At 33.9% G+C, this 22,901-nt stretch overlaps 2 protein-coding genes across 2 annotated transcripts in view; both read right to left on the bottom strand.

Moving 5' to 3' along the window:
- The window catches only part of LOC124357827 (protein O-mannosyl-transferase Tmtc3), an 80,082-nt gene extending 58,870 nt beyond the window's left edge, over window positions 1-21,212 (bottom strand). The window contains exons 1-2 of the mRNA XM_046809891.1: window positions 21,114-21,212; window positions 20,909-20,962 (exon numbers count right to left, since the gene is read on the bottom strand). Coding sequence (XP_046665847.1) covers window positions 20,909-20,962; window positions 21,114-21,118 — 59 coding nt within the window. The 5' untranslated portion in view covers window positions 21,119-21,212. The remainder of the gene's footprint in view (window positions 1-20,908; window positions 20,963-21,113) is intronic.
- Window positions 21,213-22,600: 1,388 nt separating this feature from the next.
- LOC124358499 (protein O-mannosyl-transferase Tmtc3-like) overlaps window positions 22,601-22,901 on the bottom strand; it is a 70,610-nt gene continuing 70,309 nt past the window's right edge. Inside the window, exon 3 of the mRNA XM_046810793.1 lies at window positions 22,601-22,708. Coding sequence (XP_046666749.1) covers window positions 22,601-22,708 — 108 coding nt within the window. The remainder of the gene's footprint in view (window positions 22,709-22,901) is intronic.

Below are 22,901 nucleotides of genomic sequence, written 5' to 3'. Positions count from 1 at the left end.
AAGTTGGCAGGTACACATGAAGTGCCAGCAGTCTGAGTGAGCTGTTAAACAGAACAGACAGCAGAAGTAAGAGACTGGTGGGCTCAAACAATCGCACGCATAGTAAGAAGTGAGCCGATCAGTTTGAAAAGTTGGCAGGTACACATGAAGTGCCAGCAGTCTGAGTGAGCTGTTAAACAGAACAGACAGCAGAAGTAAGAGACTGGTGGGCTCAAACAATCGCACGCATAGTAAGAAGTGAGCCGATCAGTTTGAAAAGTTGGCAGGTACACATGAAGTGCCAGCAGTCTGAGTGAGCTGTTAAACAGAACAGACAGCAGAAGTAAGAGACTGGTGGGCTCAAACAATCGCACGCATAGTAAGAAGTGAGCCGATCAGTTTGAAAAAGTTGGCAGGTACACATGAAGTGCCAGCAGTCTGAGTGAGCTGTTAAACAGAACGGACAGCAGAAGTAAGAGACTGGTGGGCTCAAACAATCGCACGCATAGTAAGAAGTGAGCCGATCAGTTTCAAAAGTTGGCAGGTACACATGAAGTGCCAGCAGTCTGAGTGAGCTGTTAAACAGAACAGACAGCAGAAGTAAGAGACTGGTGGGCTCAAACAATCGCACGCATAGTAAGAAGTGAGCCGATCAGTTTGAAAAGTTGGCAGGTACACATGAAGTGCCAGCAGTCTGAGTGAGCTGTTAAACAGAACGGACAGCAGAAGTAAGAGACTGGTGGGCTCAAACAATCGCACGCATAGTAAGAAGTGAGCCGATCAGTTTGAAAAGTTGGCAGGTACACATGAAGTGCCAGCAGTCTGAGTGAGCTGTTAAACAGAACGGACAGCAGAAGTAAGAGACTGGTGGGCTCAAACAATCGCACGCATAGTAAGAAGTGAGCCGATCAGTTTGAAAAGTTGGCAGGTACACATGAAGTGCCAGCAGTCTGAGTGAGCCACAACTCACGGGCCACAGGCATGAATAATTGACTGCACCAGCCACGGTCCCGTGTTTATTACCTGGCCCGTGCCTCACCGCAGCGGGCATCTGTCTCAGATTCCCCGACTCATACCGCACTCACTATTAATATGATATTTATATGTTCGTAATTTTAATGCAAACAAATAATTTTCAAGTTTTTTTATCACAAAACAGTACAACGAATTCTGAAATGTGGTGTTTATTACACGCAATTGACACTAATCTGGGTTACTTGAAACAGTTAAACTATTTATTTGAATTCTCTAACACAAATTTGTTTTTAAATAATTAAAAATATACCTTAAAAACCTTTGTTTTGTGTCTAATGCCTATGAACATCAAAAGATTTAAACTAGTTTCACCACACACAATACACATCGACAGTAAATATTTTAAGGTTCTAGGTACTATCCAATATGAAACAGACCTTTGCAAGGATTTCAATGTGAGAGCTCTGTTAACAGTATTGAAAATTAGCACTCTGATCACAGAGATATCTACTATATTGTATAAGTTAGCTTAATATTATTACTTCCTAATTACTATAATGACAGGACTAAGACCGTAGTCCCTCGGAATAGTATATGGAATACCTAACTATGTAATGCCTCTATGTGTCTTTCAACATCCTCTTTTAAACCCTGGTACCAAAGCAACAACACTGATTATGCTACCTTATTGTATGGATGGGCATACTTTTTTAGTGCATACCCTTAAATTAAACCAAATTTGTCCATATTTATTCAATAACAAGACGGATAGGAAATTAAGATTTGACAATTTGTTTGAATAATTTGTATATGAAGTACCGATGGAAAGCCTTTGGTTACATACGTAAAATAGATATGGCAGAGAAATGTACGTGACGACGTAGTAAAGTGGATGAAAACCGTAAATATATTTGTCTAGGTATAAAATACTTGCTGCATGATAATCTCATACGTAACACAAAATAAATGTTAGAGATATAGCCTTGAAAAGTGTTTTATAAATATGTATATCACAATATAAATAAACCTTTTAACACTTTTTTTGTAAACTTTTATTTTTGTTACAATGTACATTTCGAAATCTGTGATTTCATCTTCATGTAACAAAAATAAAAGTTTACAAAAAAAGTGTTAAAAGGTTTATTTATATTGTGATATACAAAATAAATATTGTTTTATGGTATCTGTGGTGGGAATCATGGTTTATTTTATTATAGGGCCAAAATACATCGTAATTTAACTTGATAGTTTCAATTCAATTTTTCATTTTATTATATGATGCAAAATTAAACTTCGTATCACAACAAAATGTGGTATGGTAAATGTGAAAGGAAAAGTTTACCTCTCGAAATTTCCTTTGAGTGGCGTTCTAGATCTGTTTATAAAATGTATTTATTACATTAATCCACGTAAATACATTATAATCGTTTTTAAATCGTTTAATTAAATATGGTGGTCTTCGGTCATACCCTCTGTACCATTTCCTCCAATGACAAATTTCTTGATATAAATCCACCAGGATCAAAAGTGGTTTTACTTTATAAGTTTTTAGCAGCATTTTAACTATTTTTGGTATACAATGTTAAAACTGATACTAACTTTATAATACGTACCGCGACTTTAGTAAGTAAATTTGGAAAAGGTTACAACTAATAATTTTAAATTTAATTTTACTGAACCCTTTAGTACGATGCAGTCTGTTTTGTGATCGCGGACCAAAACCAAATAATCTAAAATAGGAATAAAGTCTAAAATTAGAAATAAACAAATTAACAGCCAATTTTAATTTATTTTACTCGTAGTCCACAAGGAACAATGACTATTTTGGTGCTTAATAACCCAGGTATGATACATCTAAACATAATAACAAAAGAACATTCTTATATTAAATTATGTACTTTGCTGCTTACTATATTGCAACTTTTAAAAATAATTCAACCGTATACAATTCTACCAGGTAGGGTATTTCAAATATTATTACGACTTAAGTTTTAAAATAATTAATATAGTTACGTACGTAATAAGCTGTGGATATAGTGCCCAACCAAACCACTTAGGCCTAAATTATTTAAAGAGGGTAAAAATATTCTTTAAAAAATCATTAAATTGGTTTGATCAACAAAAAGGTTGCATTTTAGATCCTTTTTATTGTGATAAAAATATTTTCTACTTATTAAAAAAATCGACATTTAAAGTTAGACCACCAAAATCGTTCACAAACTAAACTATTAGCGCAATGAATAAACAACACAATGATAACGTCAATATTTCTCATTTCCTATTTACCGATGAACTATTTCAATAATTATTCCTTGTTTGTTGTTTTAGCTTAGAGAGCAATAATGTTGATGTATATTACATTCAGCAAACAACCGCTAAGTAAATATTTACAGTAGTACCAATTTAGTAATTTAAAACTAAATAAATACCAAATCGTTTGGCACATATGTTACAATTATATATAGTATCGTCTTCTATACCTAGTAACGCATTACAATATAGCATCATATACTACAGCAGCTAGTGACACGTTTATTTTGTACATAACAACGTTTACACCAACTTGTGCCGCATTGTTATAGATACAGTAGTCGTTTGATACAGATGTCACAATGATATATACAGTAGTATCGTCTTCTATACCTAGTGACTCATTACAATATAGCGTTATATACTACAGCAGCTAGTGACAAAATTTGAACGTAACACTGTCTACACCAACTAGTGCTGCATTGTTACATATAATCGTTTCGCACAGATGTCACAATGATATATAGTATCGTCTTCTATACCTAGTGACGCATTACAATATAGCGTTATATACTACAGCAGCTAGTGACAAATTTGTACATAACACTGTCTACACCAACTAGTGCTGCATTGTTATAGATACAGTAGTCGTTTGATACAGATGTCACAATGATATATAGTATCGTCTTCTATACCTAGTGACGCATTACAATATAGCGTTATATACTACAGCAGCTAGTGACACATTTATTTTGTACATAACAACGTTTACACCAACTTGTGCCGCATTGTTATAGATACAGTAGTCGTTTGATACAGATGTCACAATGATATATAGTATCGTCTTCTATACCTAGTGACGCATTACAATATAGCGTTATATACTACAGCAGCTAGTGACAAATTTGTACATAACACTGTCTACACCAACTAGTGCTGCATTGTTACATATAATCGTTTGCACAGATGTCACTATGATATATAGTATCGTCTTCTATACCTAGTGACATATTTGTACATAACATCGTCTACACCAACTAGTGCAGCATTGTTATATATAATCGTTTGCACAGATGTCACAATGATATATAGTATCGTCTTCTATACCTAGTGACGCATTATAATATAGCATCATATACTACAGGAGCTAGTGACAAATTTGTACATAACATCGTCTACACCAACTAGTGACGCATTGTTATAGATAATCGTTTCGCACAGATGTCACAATGATATATAGTATCGTCTTCTATACCTAGTGACGCATTATAATATAGCATCATATACTACAGGAGCTAGTGACACATTTGTACAGAACATCGTCTACACCAACTAGTGACGCATTGTTATAGATAATCGTTTGCACAGATGTCACTATGATATATAGTATCGTCTTCTATATCTAGTGACATATTTGTACATAACATCGTCTACACCAACTAGTGACGCATTGTTATAGATAATCGTTTCGCACAGATGTCACAATGATATATAGTATCGTCTTCTATACCTAGTGACGCATTATAATATAGCATCATATACTACAGCAGCTAGTGACACATTTGTACAGAACATCGTCTACACCAACTAGTGACGCATTGTTATAGATAATCGTTTGCACAGATGTCACTATGATATATAGTATCGTCTTCTATACCTAGTGACATATTTGTACAGAACATCGTCTACACCAACTAGTGACGCATTGTTATAGATAATCGTTTGCACAGATGTCACTATGATATATAGTATCGTCTTCTATATCTAGTGACATATTTGTACAGAACATCGTCTACACCAACTAGTGACGCATTGTTATAGATAATCGTTTCGCACAGATGTCACTATGATATATAGTATCGTCTTCTATACCTAGTGACGCATTACAATATAGCATCATATACTACAGCAGCTAGTGACACATTTGTACAGAACATCGTCTACACCAACTAGTGACGCATTGTTATAGATAATCGTTTGCACAGATGTCACTATGATATATAGTATCGTCTTCTATATCTAGTGACATATTTGTACATAACATCGTCTACACCAACTAGTGCAGCATTGTTATAAATAATCGTTTGCACAGATGTCACTATGATATATAGTATTGTCTTCTATATATAGTGACATATTTGTACATAACATCGTCTACACCAACTAGTGCAGCATTGTTATAGATAATCGCTTCGCACAGATGTCACAATGATATATAGTATCGTCTTCTATACCTAGTGACGCATTACAATATAGCATCATATACTACACCAACTAGTGCCGCATTGTTGTAGGTAATCGTTAGGCGCAAACGTTACAATGATATATAATGTCGTCTGCTACAGCTAGTGACGAATTTGTATGATATGAAATCGCTTACTACAGATAATGTTATATTGTTGTATAATACTCCCATTTGAAAAAAGTGTCTAATAAACGTTTGAGGTAGAACAGATGGGATTGCTTACTTACTTACTAGTGTGTAACATAAACCTTTATTCCTTGTGTTGAGTTAATAAATAGCTTCTTACTCTAATGGGCGAGAGAAATATAATTTCATTTTAGTGATGACGTGTTTCAAAGTACAAATATCCATCATCGTTGAGGGCGCATAGAAAGTATAAGAAACTACCCAACAAATTATAGCAGGGATTGTTAGTCGTGATATATTTTCATGGGAAAATTGCAGTAAAAGGTAGAGAAACTTTGCCTTTGAGTTATAACATTGAAGTATTTATGGCCTCACAGCACTTCTCTTTGCTGATAATATTTATATGTGTTTAAAAATCTAAACTAACAATCAAGAGCCTATCCAGTGATTATTTATTGTTGAATCTAAGATTATCTTTTTATTTTGAAAGTACAACCCAGAAAACATTCTTTAAGTTTTAAAACATTCATACATTTAATATTTTCAGTGACTACAAAAAAAGAAAATGTCAGTACCAAATTTATTTGTGATAATTTGTAGTTGTAGGTTTTTAATATCAAGCATAAACTATACTATTAAACTTATTAAAAAGAAATAAACAATAATAGGAATCAAATAAAAGTAACCAAAGTTTTAGTTTACAAAGGTTATTACTTGTCATTGAAAGTTTAATCCATTCAGTAAAATCAGTAGTATATAATGTTTTTTTTCCTAACATAACATGTTAATATTATATTTGAAATGTTATCGTTCTCTTTCTCACATCAGTCCTTAATTTTTTCTCATTTAAGAACGTTTATTTTGTTCTATAAAATATCCTTTATACAATGTTTTTTGGAAAAATTCTAAACTTCGTAATTAAAAAAAAATTAATTTGTTTGTTTATTGCTACTTAACGCTTAAGGTGAAGTAAAAACAAATCAAAGTAAAATCATGTTATTATATAAGCGTCATAAAATAATTCAATTATCACAACAGTTTCTTCATTTGTATTTCGTAAAGGTTTACTTCGGCACTTATTTTTACTTGCATTTCTTACATCGTATCGTATGGTATGGTACTACTTTGCTTCTTGCAACATCGTTGTTGTTAGTAACATTTATTTCAATGTAAAAAAAAACAAAAAAGACATTTTTACATCCTCCAATCAGCATAGGAAGGTAATGTGATTGTTGTCTGAATAAACAATGTTAGCTCGTAGCTAACGTGAAGCTGATTTCATACTGATTTAATTGTTTAACAATTAAAAGTTTAAACAATTTCATAACACAAGATTAGATATATTGATGGCGTGTTTGGACAAGAAGCCTGCGGCGCAATACATGTAGGTATGTTATCATTTGACTTCATTTTTTCTTAGAGAGGAATTCTGAGAACGGATTTTAAGGGAACCGTGTAACCAAAAAATCGAAAAATTGTCAATTTTCGGGTTATAATTTAAAATAATTCTACTCTTTTTCCTGTTTAAAATGATGTATAAATTATAAAAATATTATAAGTATAAATGCTTGAAAATTTTTTTTGAAGTTTGCTATACACGATAAACCAAGCTGTGGGCTGTGTCCTAAAGGAGAATCATCATGGTGTAAATATCAGCAAAATAAAGAAAAATATGACCATACTTCACATTTTCATCTGCCTGATGCTATCATGGAGGTTGTAAAGCCTATATACAAGGATCTAGCTGCACCTGATTTACTAAAAAAATGCTTGCATGGAAAAAGCTAGAACCCCAATGAATCCTTCAACAATGTAGTATGGAACCGAATTCCGAAGAATACATTTGTTCAACTAAAAACACTTCAACTGGGAGCTTATGATGCAGTTAGTGCCTTCAACAAAGGAAACATCAGCAAGTGCTTGGTTCTGAAAAATTTGGGCCTTCAAGTTGGAAAACACTCTGCAAAAGTATTCAAAACCTTTGATGACCAGCGCATATGGAGAGCGGATCGACTAAATGCAGAAATTAAAAAAAAGCCAGACAGTCAAAACAACTATCTAAAAAGAAACTGGAGGAGTTGTATGCTGAGGAAGAGGGGCCAGACCAACCGTCATCTGCATCTGGATCGTATTAAATAAATAGGCAATGTCAAAAATTCTCTTTGTTTTCTTTATTTTGCGTTTTCCGAAAGTTTACTTTTTTATTATGTATGTACCTTTATCTCAGCAACCATACAAGATATCAAGATACAGTTTTTTTTGTTGTGTTTGTCTTATAGCCTTCTACATTTTTATAACTTTTGGTTGTTGTAAATTATACCAAAGCATTTTTTACAAAATTAAAACATATTTTTTTAAAATAATTTTGTTAACACTTACAAAAAAAATTAACAAAACTCCTACTATGAACCAATTATTACAAAAAAGTTATAAATGTGTACAAAAAGGTGTATAGTACATAAGGTAAAAAATTTCAAGCACACATTTTTTATAGTTTTTGAGAAAAAGGTACATAAAGTTGGCAAAATTAACATGGGAAGGATAGAGGTTACGTGGTCCCCTTAATTGACTTGGAAATCGATCAGTTTGAAGAATGAAGAAACATTATCCACATCTTAACAATCCAGATTTATACGTGGTCAGTTACGTAGGTAATACTACAAGCTAAAGTCACAATTATATAAATCATAATCATTCAACAATATCAACTACTCGATTTTGCAAATTATTACAAGATTCCTAGGAAAGGAATTATTAATTTTTTACAATTACTTTGAAATTAATAAATGTAATACATTTGTAATTGGAACGTATTTTCGTTTATAAAAGTGAAACACTGGTAGGTCAATAGAATGATAAAAAATAACACTCGAGATGGGAATATTAAATATTAAGAAGAATATATCATCGTCTTTCAGTTCATTTTAACAACAAATTAAAACATAATTTCTTAAATACAGACAATATGTTTGTAAAACGATAATTTCATTTAATATATATCGATTAATATAAGGTCGGATTATTTATATGATTAGTTATTTTTAACAAAACCTATGAACAATGCGTAAGTATCTCTGAAGCCTCTAGAACAACATGAAAGAAATATATAATTTTTTTCAATTTAATACGTTGAAACTGTTGTTATACTTTATACTACGCTGACTGTACTTTTACTTACATTTTCAAAATAAGATAACTAAAATTCATCTACTTCATGACATAAATTTGTAGCAATATTAAATCCAACTTATCAGTTGTTTTGTAATACACGAATTACATTGCCAAAATGTTATACACATATAAATGAAGTTTATTTTTACAATAATAACAAGTACAAGGTTTCAAATATAGAAATTTAACATTATATGAAGTATACAGGAATAAATGTAAAAAGTAACAGAACAGAAAAGATGACAGAGAAACATTAATGAAAGAGTAGTTCCAGAGGAAGAAGTGGATCACGAGTAGAAAGGCCCTCTTGATATGGATTTTCGCAGTTAGGGAGGGGTTGCTGGTGGGGGTGGGGTGGGACAGCTCAGTTCTCCCCCTCTATAAGCACTGCCGACTATTAATTAACGTAGGACACGTTGTCTAAGACCTAACAAATAATGAGATCGTCTTCTAGCTCACGATTTATTCCTCTGGAAAACATTTATTCATGATTGTGAAGAAATTTATAAACTTCAGTTACAGAATGTGGTAAATTAGTTTACACGGCCGTCAATAACTTATAAATGTCAAGAATACTACTTGCAATTGTTTCAAAGCTAAACTAACAAGCTAAGTTTATTGGTGACATAATTGGGATATGAACTAGTTGCACAAGTGATCCGACAACGTTCCAAACTAGTTCTGCATCATTAACTGTGGTTAACATTGTATATTTATTACTGTAACTACGAAAGCGGATATACCAACTCTCAATTTGTGTAATTTATAGCATAAGATACTCGTGAACGTCTAAAATCTACAGAAAATGTGCTGCGTTGAAAGTATGCACACCTAAAATTATTACCGTGAAAATCAGACAAAAGTAATTGTGACTTAATTTTCACTTTTCTTGCAATTGCTTTTACAAAATTGGCGGAAAAAATCTTGTGTTGTCTCTCTAAATTTTTGACATATTCAGTGTTTCTCAATTTGCTAAGGGTCATATTGAGTAACTCCCAAACCACTTAAGTAAGGACAAATTCTGAGTAAGACAGTATATGAATCAAATAACTCATAAAACTGTGTTGTATGGCATGTTCGAACGCCATATACAGGGTTTTGAAAAAGTCCGGTCAAAAATACTTTTAGAGATTAACTTGAGAGATAAAAATGAAATATTACATGGCCGCATTGATAAAGTTGGATACTATTTAAAATGTATTGATAACACTAGAAAATAATAAGACGAATACTCCAATTTAGACCAAGAACAGCCAAAAATATTATCCATGAAACAGATAACTTTTTTGAGAGGGCTACATGGATACAAAATACTGTAATAGGCAACACTAACTGTGGCGGAATGTTTTTAGCTATCTTTATTTAAGTCCAAAATTGTAATTCGCTTTTCAATACACCCTATTCATACAATAAAGGGCGTTCGGAGGATACCAAAGGTACGTATATGACTTCTCTAGAGTGATACTATACAACCTCCATGTCCTGAAAAATAGATCAGATCGCAAATCCCAAAACGTAGTGTTAATGATGTTTTTTATCACTGAACGATGGCAAATGATCGGAAAATCCTGTTTCCTCGACAACGTCCGTGCGCTGGATACTGAAGGGCGTAGCTGCTAGAAGACCCGTTTAAACAGATATAAACATTCCAAGTCAGTTGAAGTTTAAGTTTCCAGATGAAGAGTACTACAAGGATACTCAAGAATATCAATTTAACATAGCACCCGGATGAATCCAGACACTAATGGTTCGATAGGTTGGGGGCTTCTAGAGGCAATAATAGCAATAGAAGTCAATTCATCAAGTGTTGAGAGTTAGATCCCACCCATTTCTTAGGAGGGTTCACTTTTGACTGGTTCATACCTTCCAGTTGAATGCACACTGGGCACAGCAAAAATCGTCTTGTCACTTAAATCTGAGTAACCTTATGAATGTCCAGGAGAGCCACATCACTAACTGAAAATGTCGAGTTTCTGGGGTGCAAGGGTAATTCGATAATTCTAGTCGACTGCGGGAGATGACTGTTGGAGTTGGTGGGATTCGTAGAATTCTTGCTAGTCTAGACATAAAGGTGTGCCACACCCTGCCTATGTACTTTGACAGGAGAGGCTGGTTCAGAGTTGGCATAATTTAAGATTACTGCCCTAAATTCTTCCTCATGAATCTCGATAGGAGGCGGCCTCTACCCCCAACCTTACCCACCAAGAATATCCTGCCGCTTCGGAAGTAGCGCAAAGGTCCTTATAGGACTATGTGCAATTTTGTAAGCTTCTTCTCGTAAGAGAACAAGATCCCACCCATCACGTGACGATTACATTGTTTGGTTCTCCAGCAGCGCGAACTAACAGGAGCGCCAATGGATAAACAGCAAGGCGCAAGTGACCGCTTGTGAACTCGGCGCGGCGTATCGATATTCTAGGAACTAGCTCGGTTCACGTGGACTTTCCTGGGATTCTCTACCGATTGATCTTTACCCCCAGACCTTTGCCGTATTGGGGCGGAGCATTACTCTCAACACTCGATGAACGAATATAAAACCTTCTATTATTCATAAAAGACTTTCAGGAGCAAGTGCTCTTCCAGCAGAAGTTTTAAAATGACAAACCCTTAACGTCCCTAAATGTTTGCATAATGTCCTTCACGTAAAAAAGGGGTTTGCTGTATTTTTTACACTGAACACTCTGGCGGATTTGTGTACACGGGTGCGATAACGAGACGTTCCTGTCAGGAAAGGAAAGCTGTTCAAACACATCATGTGTGTCTAATGCTGACATAAACACCAGGTATTGACTACCCGTCACACGTCAGGCAGACGAGGTGGTTTGGTTACTTGATTCACTAACCGACATTTATAATGGCGGCGCTTTTACGTCCTTTAAATTGACACCTTCAAATGACAACTTTAGACAATCATTTAGACGTAAATACAATTCGTACATCTTTAACATCTTTGTACATAGTTGTCAGGGTACTTTCATAACGTAACGGAAACGTTGCGTAAACGACTTAAATAAACGACAAATGAAGTCAAACTATTGCTTAAAAGTAGTCTTCGCCCATAATTTAGGACATACAAAAATACCTTATAAAGTAGGTTTATAATATGAAATTAGCAAAAAATATACAATCTTTCAAATCTTTACTTTCTATACATTTTTATTAAACGATTAATTTTTTATTTCACAGTTTACTAAAAAATAGTTTTGTTAAGGAATTAAAAGTATGTACTGATATTGTATTATTGGGATCTGACTCAATGAAATAAATACTGAATGGAATAAAATATTTTAAAAGTATTAATTATTAAACGAAAAATGTGTCCTTTAAGTAAGATGAGAATGTATACTCCATTTGTAAGTTAGGATTGAAACATAACTCTAAAAACAACTTGAATTGCTGAACACATGTGCTATATGTAAAATACCCTAGTACAGCTATTATACACTGCAAAGACATAACTTTAATACTACAAAGACATAAGGTAAAAAGATACTTGAAGTAAAACAGGCTTTATTAATTTATCTTAAGCACAATGTTATAGAAAGGTATCGTTTACGTAATCATGTTAAAAAGACGTTACTTTAAATATTTTAAACGGCTAATCTTTAAATTCGCAAGTTTACTTGTGTATAGCCAGTTCACCAGCATGTATTCTTAAATAAACTTCCTATATACGCCTGCATGTTGCAAGTTTGTATTTTATGATATTCATACAGAGTGATCAAATTTTGTGTGACAAAATATTTTGAGTCTATGGTAAATGTGACATAATGGTGAGTTTAGTTAGTTTTTAAATTAATTAATTTAAGTTTTTTTTTGTTGAAAAAGCTGTGTTTGTTAACAAGTCTTCAGTGCCAGCGGGCTTGATACTTCCTCTGAGCAGCACGCGCATTTCCACTACAACATCCGTTTAGTGCAAAGGAGTATACTCTACAGTGGAGGTTCCAGTAATTCACAGCTTGGATGAGGAATGGTGTAAATGAGGACGACTAAATGAATGTACGATACTGGGGAAAGAAAAGATAAGGAATTGAAACATCAATAAAGGATGTGATAAGATAAGGAATTGAACCATCGATAAAGGATGTGGTAGATAAGGAATTGAAACATCGATAAAGGATGTGATCATTAATTCAGGAATAGCATCCACGTTTGAAACTGCTTTATCTTTCATTATCATCAATTCTTTCTGTTATAATATACTGTTATAAAACAAATAAATCGACAAGTAATTATTTAAATTTATATATTGATCACTATATTTTAACATTTAAAACTGATAAAGTAGGTCCCAGAATAACTATGTCATAATTAATCAAATGACATATTATTTTTGAGTGTATTATAGTTTCTAATTTCTCTATACATTGGGCTTTAAGTTGATTAAATTATTTTTTAAGTTGTTACGAAAGTTCCCAACTTTGCACTTTGATTCGACCCGAAGATCAAAAGTTTCTTTTCTTATTCTTCAGACCAATAACTTTTCCGGAGTAGAAATTGAACGGATGATCTAAAGATGATGTAATTTGTTTACATAGTAGTTGTTGAGAAATATCAGATGTGGCGAAAATGCTGGCTTTTTTTAAGAAAAACTTAAAATATTTAATGTACAAGTTAACGTATGAGTTTGAATTTGTTATACCCATTATTCTGTCACATTTACATTGCATAAAACCCAAAAAGATGTATTAGGCCACGAACCAATCGTTCTATATCCGTGATAAAATAGTACAGTTTTAAATTATAAACAAAGTTTTAACATTTACTTATTATTAAAAACATTACAATATTCGCGTTTAACAAATTTCATTTAATTTCGTGCTGTGTATTAACAAATCTAAAACAGTTATTTGTTGTAATTATGACGTTAATGTGTCGTAACCATCTTAAAAGAACCTAACTCGCAACTAAGAGTGTTTAAAATACTTACCTTAGTTTTAAAACAACAAGTAATTTATATCCTTGATGTTTACATTGACAAATTCAAATTATTAAAAAACACATCCAAACAGGAAAACTGAAATTCGGGTATTTTTCAGCGTAAAAATGGTTGAATATCAACTCAGCCCGTATATAAGTTATGGTTTTAATATTACAAAAGACAAACTGATAGATTATCGCAGAATAATGGAACCATAACTAAAGTTATTGGTTCAAATATTATTTTACGATCTCATACTTTACAAACCAATGTTATTATAAAATAAGAACTTTAAAAATGAACCTTTCTTAAAGTTTCAGACAAGGCTATGACTGATTTTCGCTAAATATTTATTTACAGTTAGTACGTAAATGCACTTGGCAATACATCGAAGTGTAAGGCATATAATTCACTGTTCTTGTGCCAATTTGATGGCAATGAACTGATTAAGAAAACCGAGTTTTCAACTTACGGCCCACCTTTGTCACTTCCACCCTGGGGGGAAAGTAAAGTTGAAATGAAACCCTCATTATGTTTCATCAGCCGTCTCCCCCTTACACGCCTTGACAATCTTACAAATAAAATGGAACTCTTCGCATCACGTCAATGGTGATGTTGAGGGCTCTTGACTCTTCAACTCTATAAGACACCCACTTCACTTCTATAGCGTCGTGTCAATTTGATTGAACTATGGTTTGCGCTAAAACAATCATTTTAACAATTTGTCAAAACAATGTTTTAATTGATTTAATAACATTAGAAACACGTTTTAAAGTAATTTATCGTATTTATGAGTAGTCAAACGTTAATGAGAGACTAGGCCAATAGGTATCAAGACCACTGATAATCCAGGAGCTAAGCGCCAATTTGGACTGTACAAGCATACGACAAGCATGGTTTTTCTTGAAATTGATATACAAAGTTGCCCTCAGAAAAAAATTGCTCATCTCCGGGGCTAGTTTTGGCAGAGTTCGAAATGAGAGAGTACAAAAAGGTTAAAATATAAAACGATATTATTTCCTACCAGATCATATCTTATACCTTGATACCCAGATCCACCTAAAGACCACCACCAGGCACATCAATAACAATTATATCAACGTCAGGACACTAGATACAGAGTTTTGCTGAAAGTTATCACTTTAAGGGTCTGTATATGGTTATCTGATACTGATTTAGCATTAATTTATGTGTATATTGGTTAGTTTTAGGTTTTACATCGGTTATTTTTAGGTTTTACAAACAATAAAAAAACTTAATCTGAAGAAAAAAAAATAATTTCATGTTTCTAACCCTTTTGAAACCCAGTCAATTAGATTTACACTAAAACCATCACGCATGACGATCGATTTCCTTAGGAAATTTCTCTATCGTTTTCAAGAAATCGTGTACTTGTACAATGAAAATTGGCTCTTGACTATGAAGATCACCATAACTCTAGATGGTTTTTAGGGGCTCTTCCGTCGCCAATACCATACATTAAATTGAGTACACCAAATGTTTTAAAGAATAGATAGTCCAAACCTATTTACAAAATTGTATTAATTGACCTCCCCAGGAATCGAACCCATAACCTCTCAGTTACAGAACCATAGCCTTACCCCCTAGGCTACGGAAGCAGGTCAAGCAGCGGTTTAATGTATATCGTACTTGTCATGACGTTGAAAGTTCAATTGTATTTAACTTATCTCCTAGTAGAAATCCGCGTTTATATTCAAGCAGGCGAGCTCTGGCTTGATGAATATTCCGTTGTGTTTGTGTAAACATGAATATGTATACAGGTATATAGTTTAACGATTGAGTAATTTACATAGCAACATATTGTCGGTTAGAAAATCTTGAAACGAATATAACTGTACAGAAGGGTGTGAATATCGTGCTCCTAAGCTGCTTTTGCCAACTGACTTTAACTTCATATAAAAGTATTTTAATTGCTAATTTTCTTCATTAGCAACTCACCGTTTGACTGAGGCCTTTGCCGTAATCCCACACCCACCGCACTCTGTCTTTATCATCGTCGCTGTGCAATATTTCACTGTCATAAATTATCTTGGTTACATTACGAGTATACATGGAAAACTGTGAAATATGAAATGAAATAAGGACTTTATTGAGATGCGAAGTTACTAATATAAATTCCCCTCTATCACTTAACCTGACAACTAAGCAGGCAGACGTAAATACAATAGACACAAGTGTCGAAATTAAGAATAAGACTTGTTCGCGTCAACTACGAATAGCCTCCTACCTACACGCAAGAACCATCTGAAACCAAGCAGCACCCGCAGATCTCGTGATCACCATGTTCTGAATTCCAAACATGATTTGCCTTCGTCATAGCTTGTAAAAGGTATAACACGACGATTAGAGGGTTGTAATCTGTCCTCTTCGTCAGTTACTTAGTACTGTAGCCTGTGCTAGTATGATATGTGACTGTAATCCTTGTTCTTGTGATTTGTGCTCGGAACTTGAATCCTTTGCATTGACAACGCCTAGCCTGGACTCCAAGCAGGTTTTGGGTATGTTTGAACTGTATTCTTTCCTTTCTTTACAATTTTCTGGTCTTTATTTTTGTATGTATTAATCACAAACTCCCCCACCGGACAAAGAGGATAGATTCAAATCCTCGAAACGTTGGGTTATACCTTTTATAACCTATAGCGATAGCAAATGTCCGAAATCCTGTTATCCTTTCAAACCTTCCATCGTCAATAAAAAACTTTAAAAAAATCATCTGCCTGTCCTAGGAAATTCTTATCGTTCATCTTCTAAGTAGCGGAGTTTCTACTAAGGCCCAGCTTACTAGAAACTTCGCTTCTTGAATCACCAAATTCTACTAGTAATATTAGAAATTCCTCTAACAATTCCCATGTTAGTTGTTATTAAATTCCGTTAAATCCCATCTACTAGCATATCCTAGTTTTCTACCAGACCATAGTTTTCTTATACCTAACAAGTGCTAAATACGAAAAAGTAATAAACTTCAAACACATTTTACATAACAAACATTAGGAGAGAGAGGTTACAATTTGAAGTGTATTGCATTAGATTGTAAATGCTCGTATATTTAGAAATGTACATGTTACCATGTTCAGCGAAAAACATTTCAATGTTTTCAGAAATTGACGTTTTTTTCTAAATTAAAATTAATTATAAGTAAAAGTTTTTATTAATATTAACGCTTCACTTTCACTCACCTTTACTTTGCTATGTTATAAGAGAAATTTGTAGAACACGTAAGTAAAAAATTAACATCCGTGGAAACATAAATAACATTGGAAACATAGAAAATGTACTAAATGTCTTAATATGTCTATTATGTTACATTTATAGTGAAAACTAAAGATTAGTATAGCTGTGGTGTTTAACAGAACCCGATTAATTATTGCATATAGTATATATTGTTGCTAAAGGCGGATTTATTTTTTAAAATTTTTGTGGTGTGTATAAATAAGTTTATTTTAATTTTATCTAGCTTTAAGTTCCGCAATACGACTAGGATTTCTACGTTGCTATACGCTGTACTTTAAATTTTTTGTAATCAGAAATCGAATATCGTTTTCATAAGCGTTTTTCCTTATGTGCCTTTTAAAGTTGTATGAAATACATTATAAAAACGCGGAGGTGTGAATAGCAATAAAATATTCACACGATAACCCCGCACGTACAAGAGTGTACGTACAGAAACGGTAAACAATTTGCAACACTTTACCAATACAAACAATTTAAATGCAAGTGGGCTGAGAAGAAAAACACAATGAAATACATTAACACGAATTAGTAAGTACTGAACATCCCCATTAAATTAAAACTTGGGATTAAAATGAATGAGTTCACAGAATAGTACTGCCTTTTCATCTTCAGCTTTTGATCATCGTATTGACGCGCACCGGAGCGGAAACTTCCTGTAAGACTGTAAACCGTGTATTTCCAGACGGCTCGCAATTACAACCTTTATGGCGTATCAAATATTACTCAGTGTTTCTTTTACACATTACTTATTTGGTCGTCATATATTATCCACATATGGACACCCACTAATTGTATATAATCTGGTCGTTAGATATCACTATTATTTACAAGATTATTATACGATAGATCAAGTTTCCAGTACTAACTTCAATCTATAGATTATCTTAGTATATACATATGTATATATTAATAATATTATTTTAATTTCTCTCTTTATTTCAGGATATGGATTTAATTCTTTGTGATATAAGTATTTTTAATATTATTTAGTTTGAAATTATTTAATGTTGACTATTTTGAATTGTATAACTTGAATATTGTTGTCTATTTTATCACCATTAGATATCCAAATGCTACATCTGTTTTCTTTTTCAATATAAAATATTTACTTCTGTGCTTCCGTATTTTGTGGAAATAAATGTGATTTGATTCAATTTTGGATTGTTTATCAACTTGGTGCGCATTCTCACTAATGTAAATAACAGAATCCATTCATTTGCTAATATTAATTAAAAATTTAATAACGTTAATGCTTAAGAATGGTTACAGTTATAAACGGAAAAGATTTTAAATCAAATTTCACTTTAACACTCTATTTTGGGTTTAATTGACGCAACTTTACAAATTGTATAGAAACGGATCCTGTTAAAACGGGAATGATTTCAGACCTTGAAATAAGTAAGAAATTCTAAAACATAACGAGGGAAATCTTACTGAAACGTTTTATCCAATGTATGACCAGTTATCGATTTCAGCAATAAAAAAAAATTTTAAAAGATAATTTTAGAATTTTATCACACAATGAATATCATACACAATTTATTAAATGACTGGAAACAACTTAATTAACATTTATTATTAAACCAACGCTTCGATTTCCACTAATGACGAATTAAGATTTATTCCTAAATTTAGCCAATACTCGACTGGGGCACTTGGGGTGTAGCCTTTAAACTTAATAATAAAATAAACTTGTAATGATTGTATTCGTACTGTGTACACTTCAAATGCGGAGAATTCATCATCACATACTAAGATAAGGTAAATAACTAGTTAAAGGTAAATAATTTTGTACTTAGATTATGACTGAATAATTTATACAGTTATTGATAGACTTAAAAACTGTATAAATTAATCAATCGTAAATTAGGTACCACATTTTACGACGAAGATAGTTATAGACCCAATGGAAATTAAATTAAATTATCTTTTTACTTACATTTTATTTACGTTAACCTAATGATGGATTCTCTTAATTTTAAAGTGTTATAGGTGGTTTATATATCTTAATTGTATTAAACACTTTTGGAATCTACTGCACAGTAATATAGAACAATTCAATATTTTTAAACCATATGCAATCAAATCTATAAACTTTATTGTTATACAGCCATTCTACCTGCTTTTTATGCAATACACATCACAATCTTACATTGAATTTAATAATTTGAATGTGAGATTAGGGAATAACAACCATATATATTCCTTTGATAACCGAAATAAAATACCTGAAGTTTTAATACTTGTATGAAATTTAATATTTTAAATACTGAAAGTACTCAATTCTTTTTAAGAGTGGTTGCTAAAACAATTACCATATCCAAAATGGCGGCAGTTTAAATGTTTAATATTGATCTTAGTTCAACAGTCGCCCTTGTGTAATGAATAAAGCTTATGACGCGTGGTTTGCGGCATTATATTCTAATAATAAACACCTTTAAATGATATGCATTGTAAGGCCACCCAGGCATGCACGATTTCTAAGCCACTCCCTACGGGCCGCACCCTAATGTAAGCGAATGAGTTATTGCACATAAAGTACTTAAGATTGTGCAAACTTTGTAGATTTTATCGCCTTTGCTTTAAAAATATTAAGGTGTTTCCAGACATTGTACACGCCTTGTATAACATATTACGAAGAATAACAGATTAGTAATGTAACACATTTGCATAGGTCTATGATAGTGATAAATTGACAATTTGAAATGTATTGGCAGTAATGTTATACAATGAATCGGCTTTACCATATAAAATCAAGGTTTTTATTGGTTCTTTACTATCTAGTATCCATAGCAAAAAGTGGGGTACATAACCTTTTGCGTGTCTGTCTAGTCCGGTCAATTTAGCCCAAAAATAGGGGTAACCTTGCATTAATTCCTAGAAAGCTGAAAATTTACATACATGTTAGGGTCACCATTATTATGAAATTGTGAAAAGTCACCATCGATCTCCATATTGAATTCAATATTGAAAATTCCAGTCTTCTTTTTTCTCAATTTATTCAAAAATTACATCGTAGCCATAATTATCTAATTTTCATACTGCCTGAAATATTTCCAAAATCTTTGTATTTACATATTTACACCATATGGTATTTTAATTGTAATAAAAATTATGTAAATATTTATTTGTGGAGTCGCGTGATGAGGAAACCTTCGGTTTTGAAAGGCCTCGCACGAAAAATGAATAAATTGGAAATGATATGTATTATTGACATTTATTAATATTTATAACGGACTTGTCACTCGAGCTGTACCTGATCGACAACGACCACTCTGACAAGAGTTCAATGACTAAAAAGAAGAAAAATAACCAAACATTCATTAAATTTTACCGGAAAAGACTGTGGAATAGGCTAACTGGGGAACCACATTAAAAACGCGCTAGGTACACTACCTGATAGGTGGCGTGTAAACGTGTACACATTATAGACAATATAGCAGAAGAAACTTTTGTAACTGTATTTTCTCAAAAATTGCTAGTGTTATGAAAAAAGTGTAAGAACAAATTTTTGTAGATAATTGCATGATCTACAATTTTTGCCTGGCATATTATATAATTAAACTAACAGTTTCGTTGAAAAATTCATAAAACCCATTTTTTAAATCTTCAACCTTAAACAAAATTGTTTGCAGACATGGGATCGATGGGAACTTATCACGATTTCATAACAATGGTCTTTCTAACATCTGTGCAAATTTTCAGTATTCTGGGAATTTATGCAAGGGTCAATGTCTAAATTGATCCGACTAATCTTTCTTTGTGTTGTGAGCCAATTGAAAGCAATTTGATATAGTAGCTAGGAGACATTAAATGCAACACAATATTTCCGTGTTTGTAACGTAAATGATATAAAAGTGTAACAAAATTTACGTTTTCAGAATTTTGGTCTGTTTATATTAAACAATCCCGAAATTAAGTTTTAACACCATATATCTGCTAATAAAGCATGTTGTAAGTTGGATGCAACAATTGAATACAGCGTTTACCTGAAGTACATGAGGCAGACCACAGCGTGCAGTATCAAGTTGACGAGATGGTACCCCATGGGCTCGAGCTGGTGGAGCAGATAGTTCCATCGAAACGTGAGGACACACAGAGGCCGATACGATTTGTGGCTCTGCTCCTGTAAAAATACACTTCGTAAGAACTTTAGCCAATATAACTGTTCATAGCTGGAAATATTGATGGTACCCCATGGGCTCGAGCTGGTGGAGCAGATAGTTCCATCGAAACGTGAGGACACACAGAGGCCGATACGATTTGTGGCTCTGCTCCTGTAAAAATACACTTCGTAAGAACTTTAGCCAATGTAAATGTTCATAGTTGGAAATATTGATGGTACCCCATGGGCTCGAGCTGGTGGAGCAGATAGTTCCATCGAAACGTGAGGACACACAGGGGCCGATACGATTTGTGGCTCTGCTCCTGTAAAAATACACTTCGTAAGAACTTTAGCCAATGTAAATGTTCATAGTTGGAAATATTGATGGTACCCATGGGCTCGAGCTGGTGGAGCAGATAGTTCCATCGAAACGTGAGGACACACAGGGGCCGATACGATTTGTGGCTCTGCTCCTGTAAAAATACACTTCGTAAGAACTTTAGCCAATGTAAATGTTCATAGTTGGAAATACTTGATGGTACCCCATGGGCTCGAGCTGGTGGAGCAGATAGTTCCATCGAAACGTGAGGACACACAGGGGCCGATACGATTTGTGGCTCTGCTCCTGTAAAAATACACTTCGTAAGAACTTTAGCCAATGTAAATGTTCATAGTTGGAAATACTGATGGTACCCCATGGGCTCGAGCTGGTGGAGCAGATAGTTCCATCGAAACGTGAGGACACACAGGGGCCGATACGATTTGTGGCTCTGCTCCTGTAAAAATACACTTCGTAAGAACTTTAGCCAATGTAAATGTTCATAGTTGGAAATACTGATGGTACCCCATGGGCTCGAGCTGGTGGAGCAGATAGTTCCATCGAAACGTGAGGACACACAGAGGCCGATACGATTTGTGGCTCTGCTCCTGTAAAAATACACTTCGTAAGAACTTTAGCCAATGTAAATGTTCATAGTTGGAAATATTGATGGTACCCCATGGGCTCGAGCTGGTGGAGCAGATAGTTCCATCGAAACGTGAGGACACACAGAGGCCGATACGATTTGTGGCTCTGCTCCTGTAAAAATACACTTCGTAAGAACTTTAGCCAATATAACTGTTCATAGTTGGAAATATTGATGGTACCCCATGGGCTCGAGCTGGTGGAGCAGATAGTTCCATCGAAACGTGAGGACACACAGGGGCCGATACGATTTGTGGCTCTGCTCCTGTAAAAATACACTTCGTAAGAACTTTAGCCAATGTAAATGTTCATAGTTGGAAATACTGATGGTACCCCATGGGCTCGAGCTGGTGGAGCAGATAGTTCCATCGAAACGTGAGGACACACAGGGGCCGATACGATTTGTGGCTCTGCTCCTGTAAAAATACACTTCGTAAGAACTTTAGCCAATGTAAATGTTCATAGTTGGAAATACTTGATGGTACCCCATGGGCTCGAGCTGGTGGAGCAGATAGTTCCATCGAAACGTGAGGACACACAGGGGGCCGATACGATTTGTGGCTCTGCTCCTGTAAAAATACACTTCGTAAGAACTTTAGCCAATGTAAATGTTCATAGTTGGAAATACTGATGGTACCCCATGGGCTCGAGCTGGTGGAGCAGATAGTTCCATCGAAACGTGAGGACACACAGAGGCCGATACGATTTGTGGCTCTGCTCCTGTAAAAATACACTTCGTAAGAACTTTAGCCAATGTAAATGTTCATAGTTGGAAATATTGCTGTATGTGTGTTCGCAAGCAGAGCTTTTCAACTTTGATAAGTGCCATGCGCAAAGAATAATGTCACTACTTGATGTTGATTAAGAAAAGTTTTGCATCTCTGGATTCAAGAGAATTCCGAGAAATATCTCC

Source organism: Homalodisca vitripennis, chromosome 3 (genome assembly GCF_021130785.1).
Source record: "Homalodisca vitripennis isolate AUS2020 chromosome 3, UT_GWSS_2.1, whole genome shotgun sequence".
Classification (NCBI taxonomy): Eukaryota; Metazoa; Arthropoda; class Insecta; order Hemiptera; family Cicadellidae; genus Homalodisca; species Homalodisca vitripennis.
The sequence above is the reverse complement of the archived record's forward strand: the minus strand, read 5'-3'. Positions and strand labels throughout refer to the sequence as shown.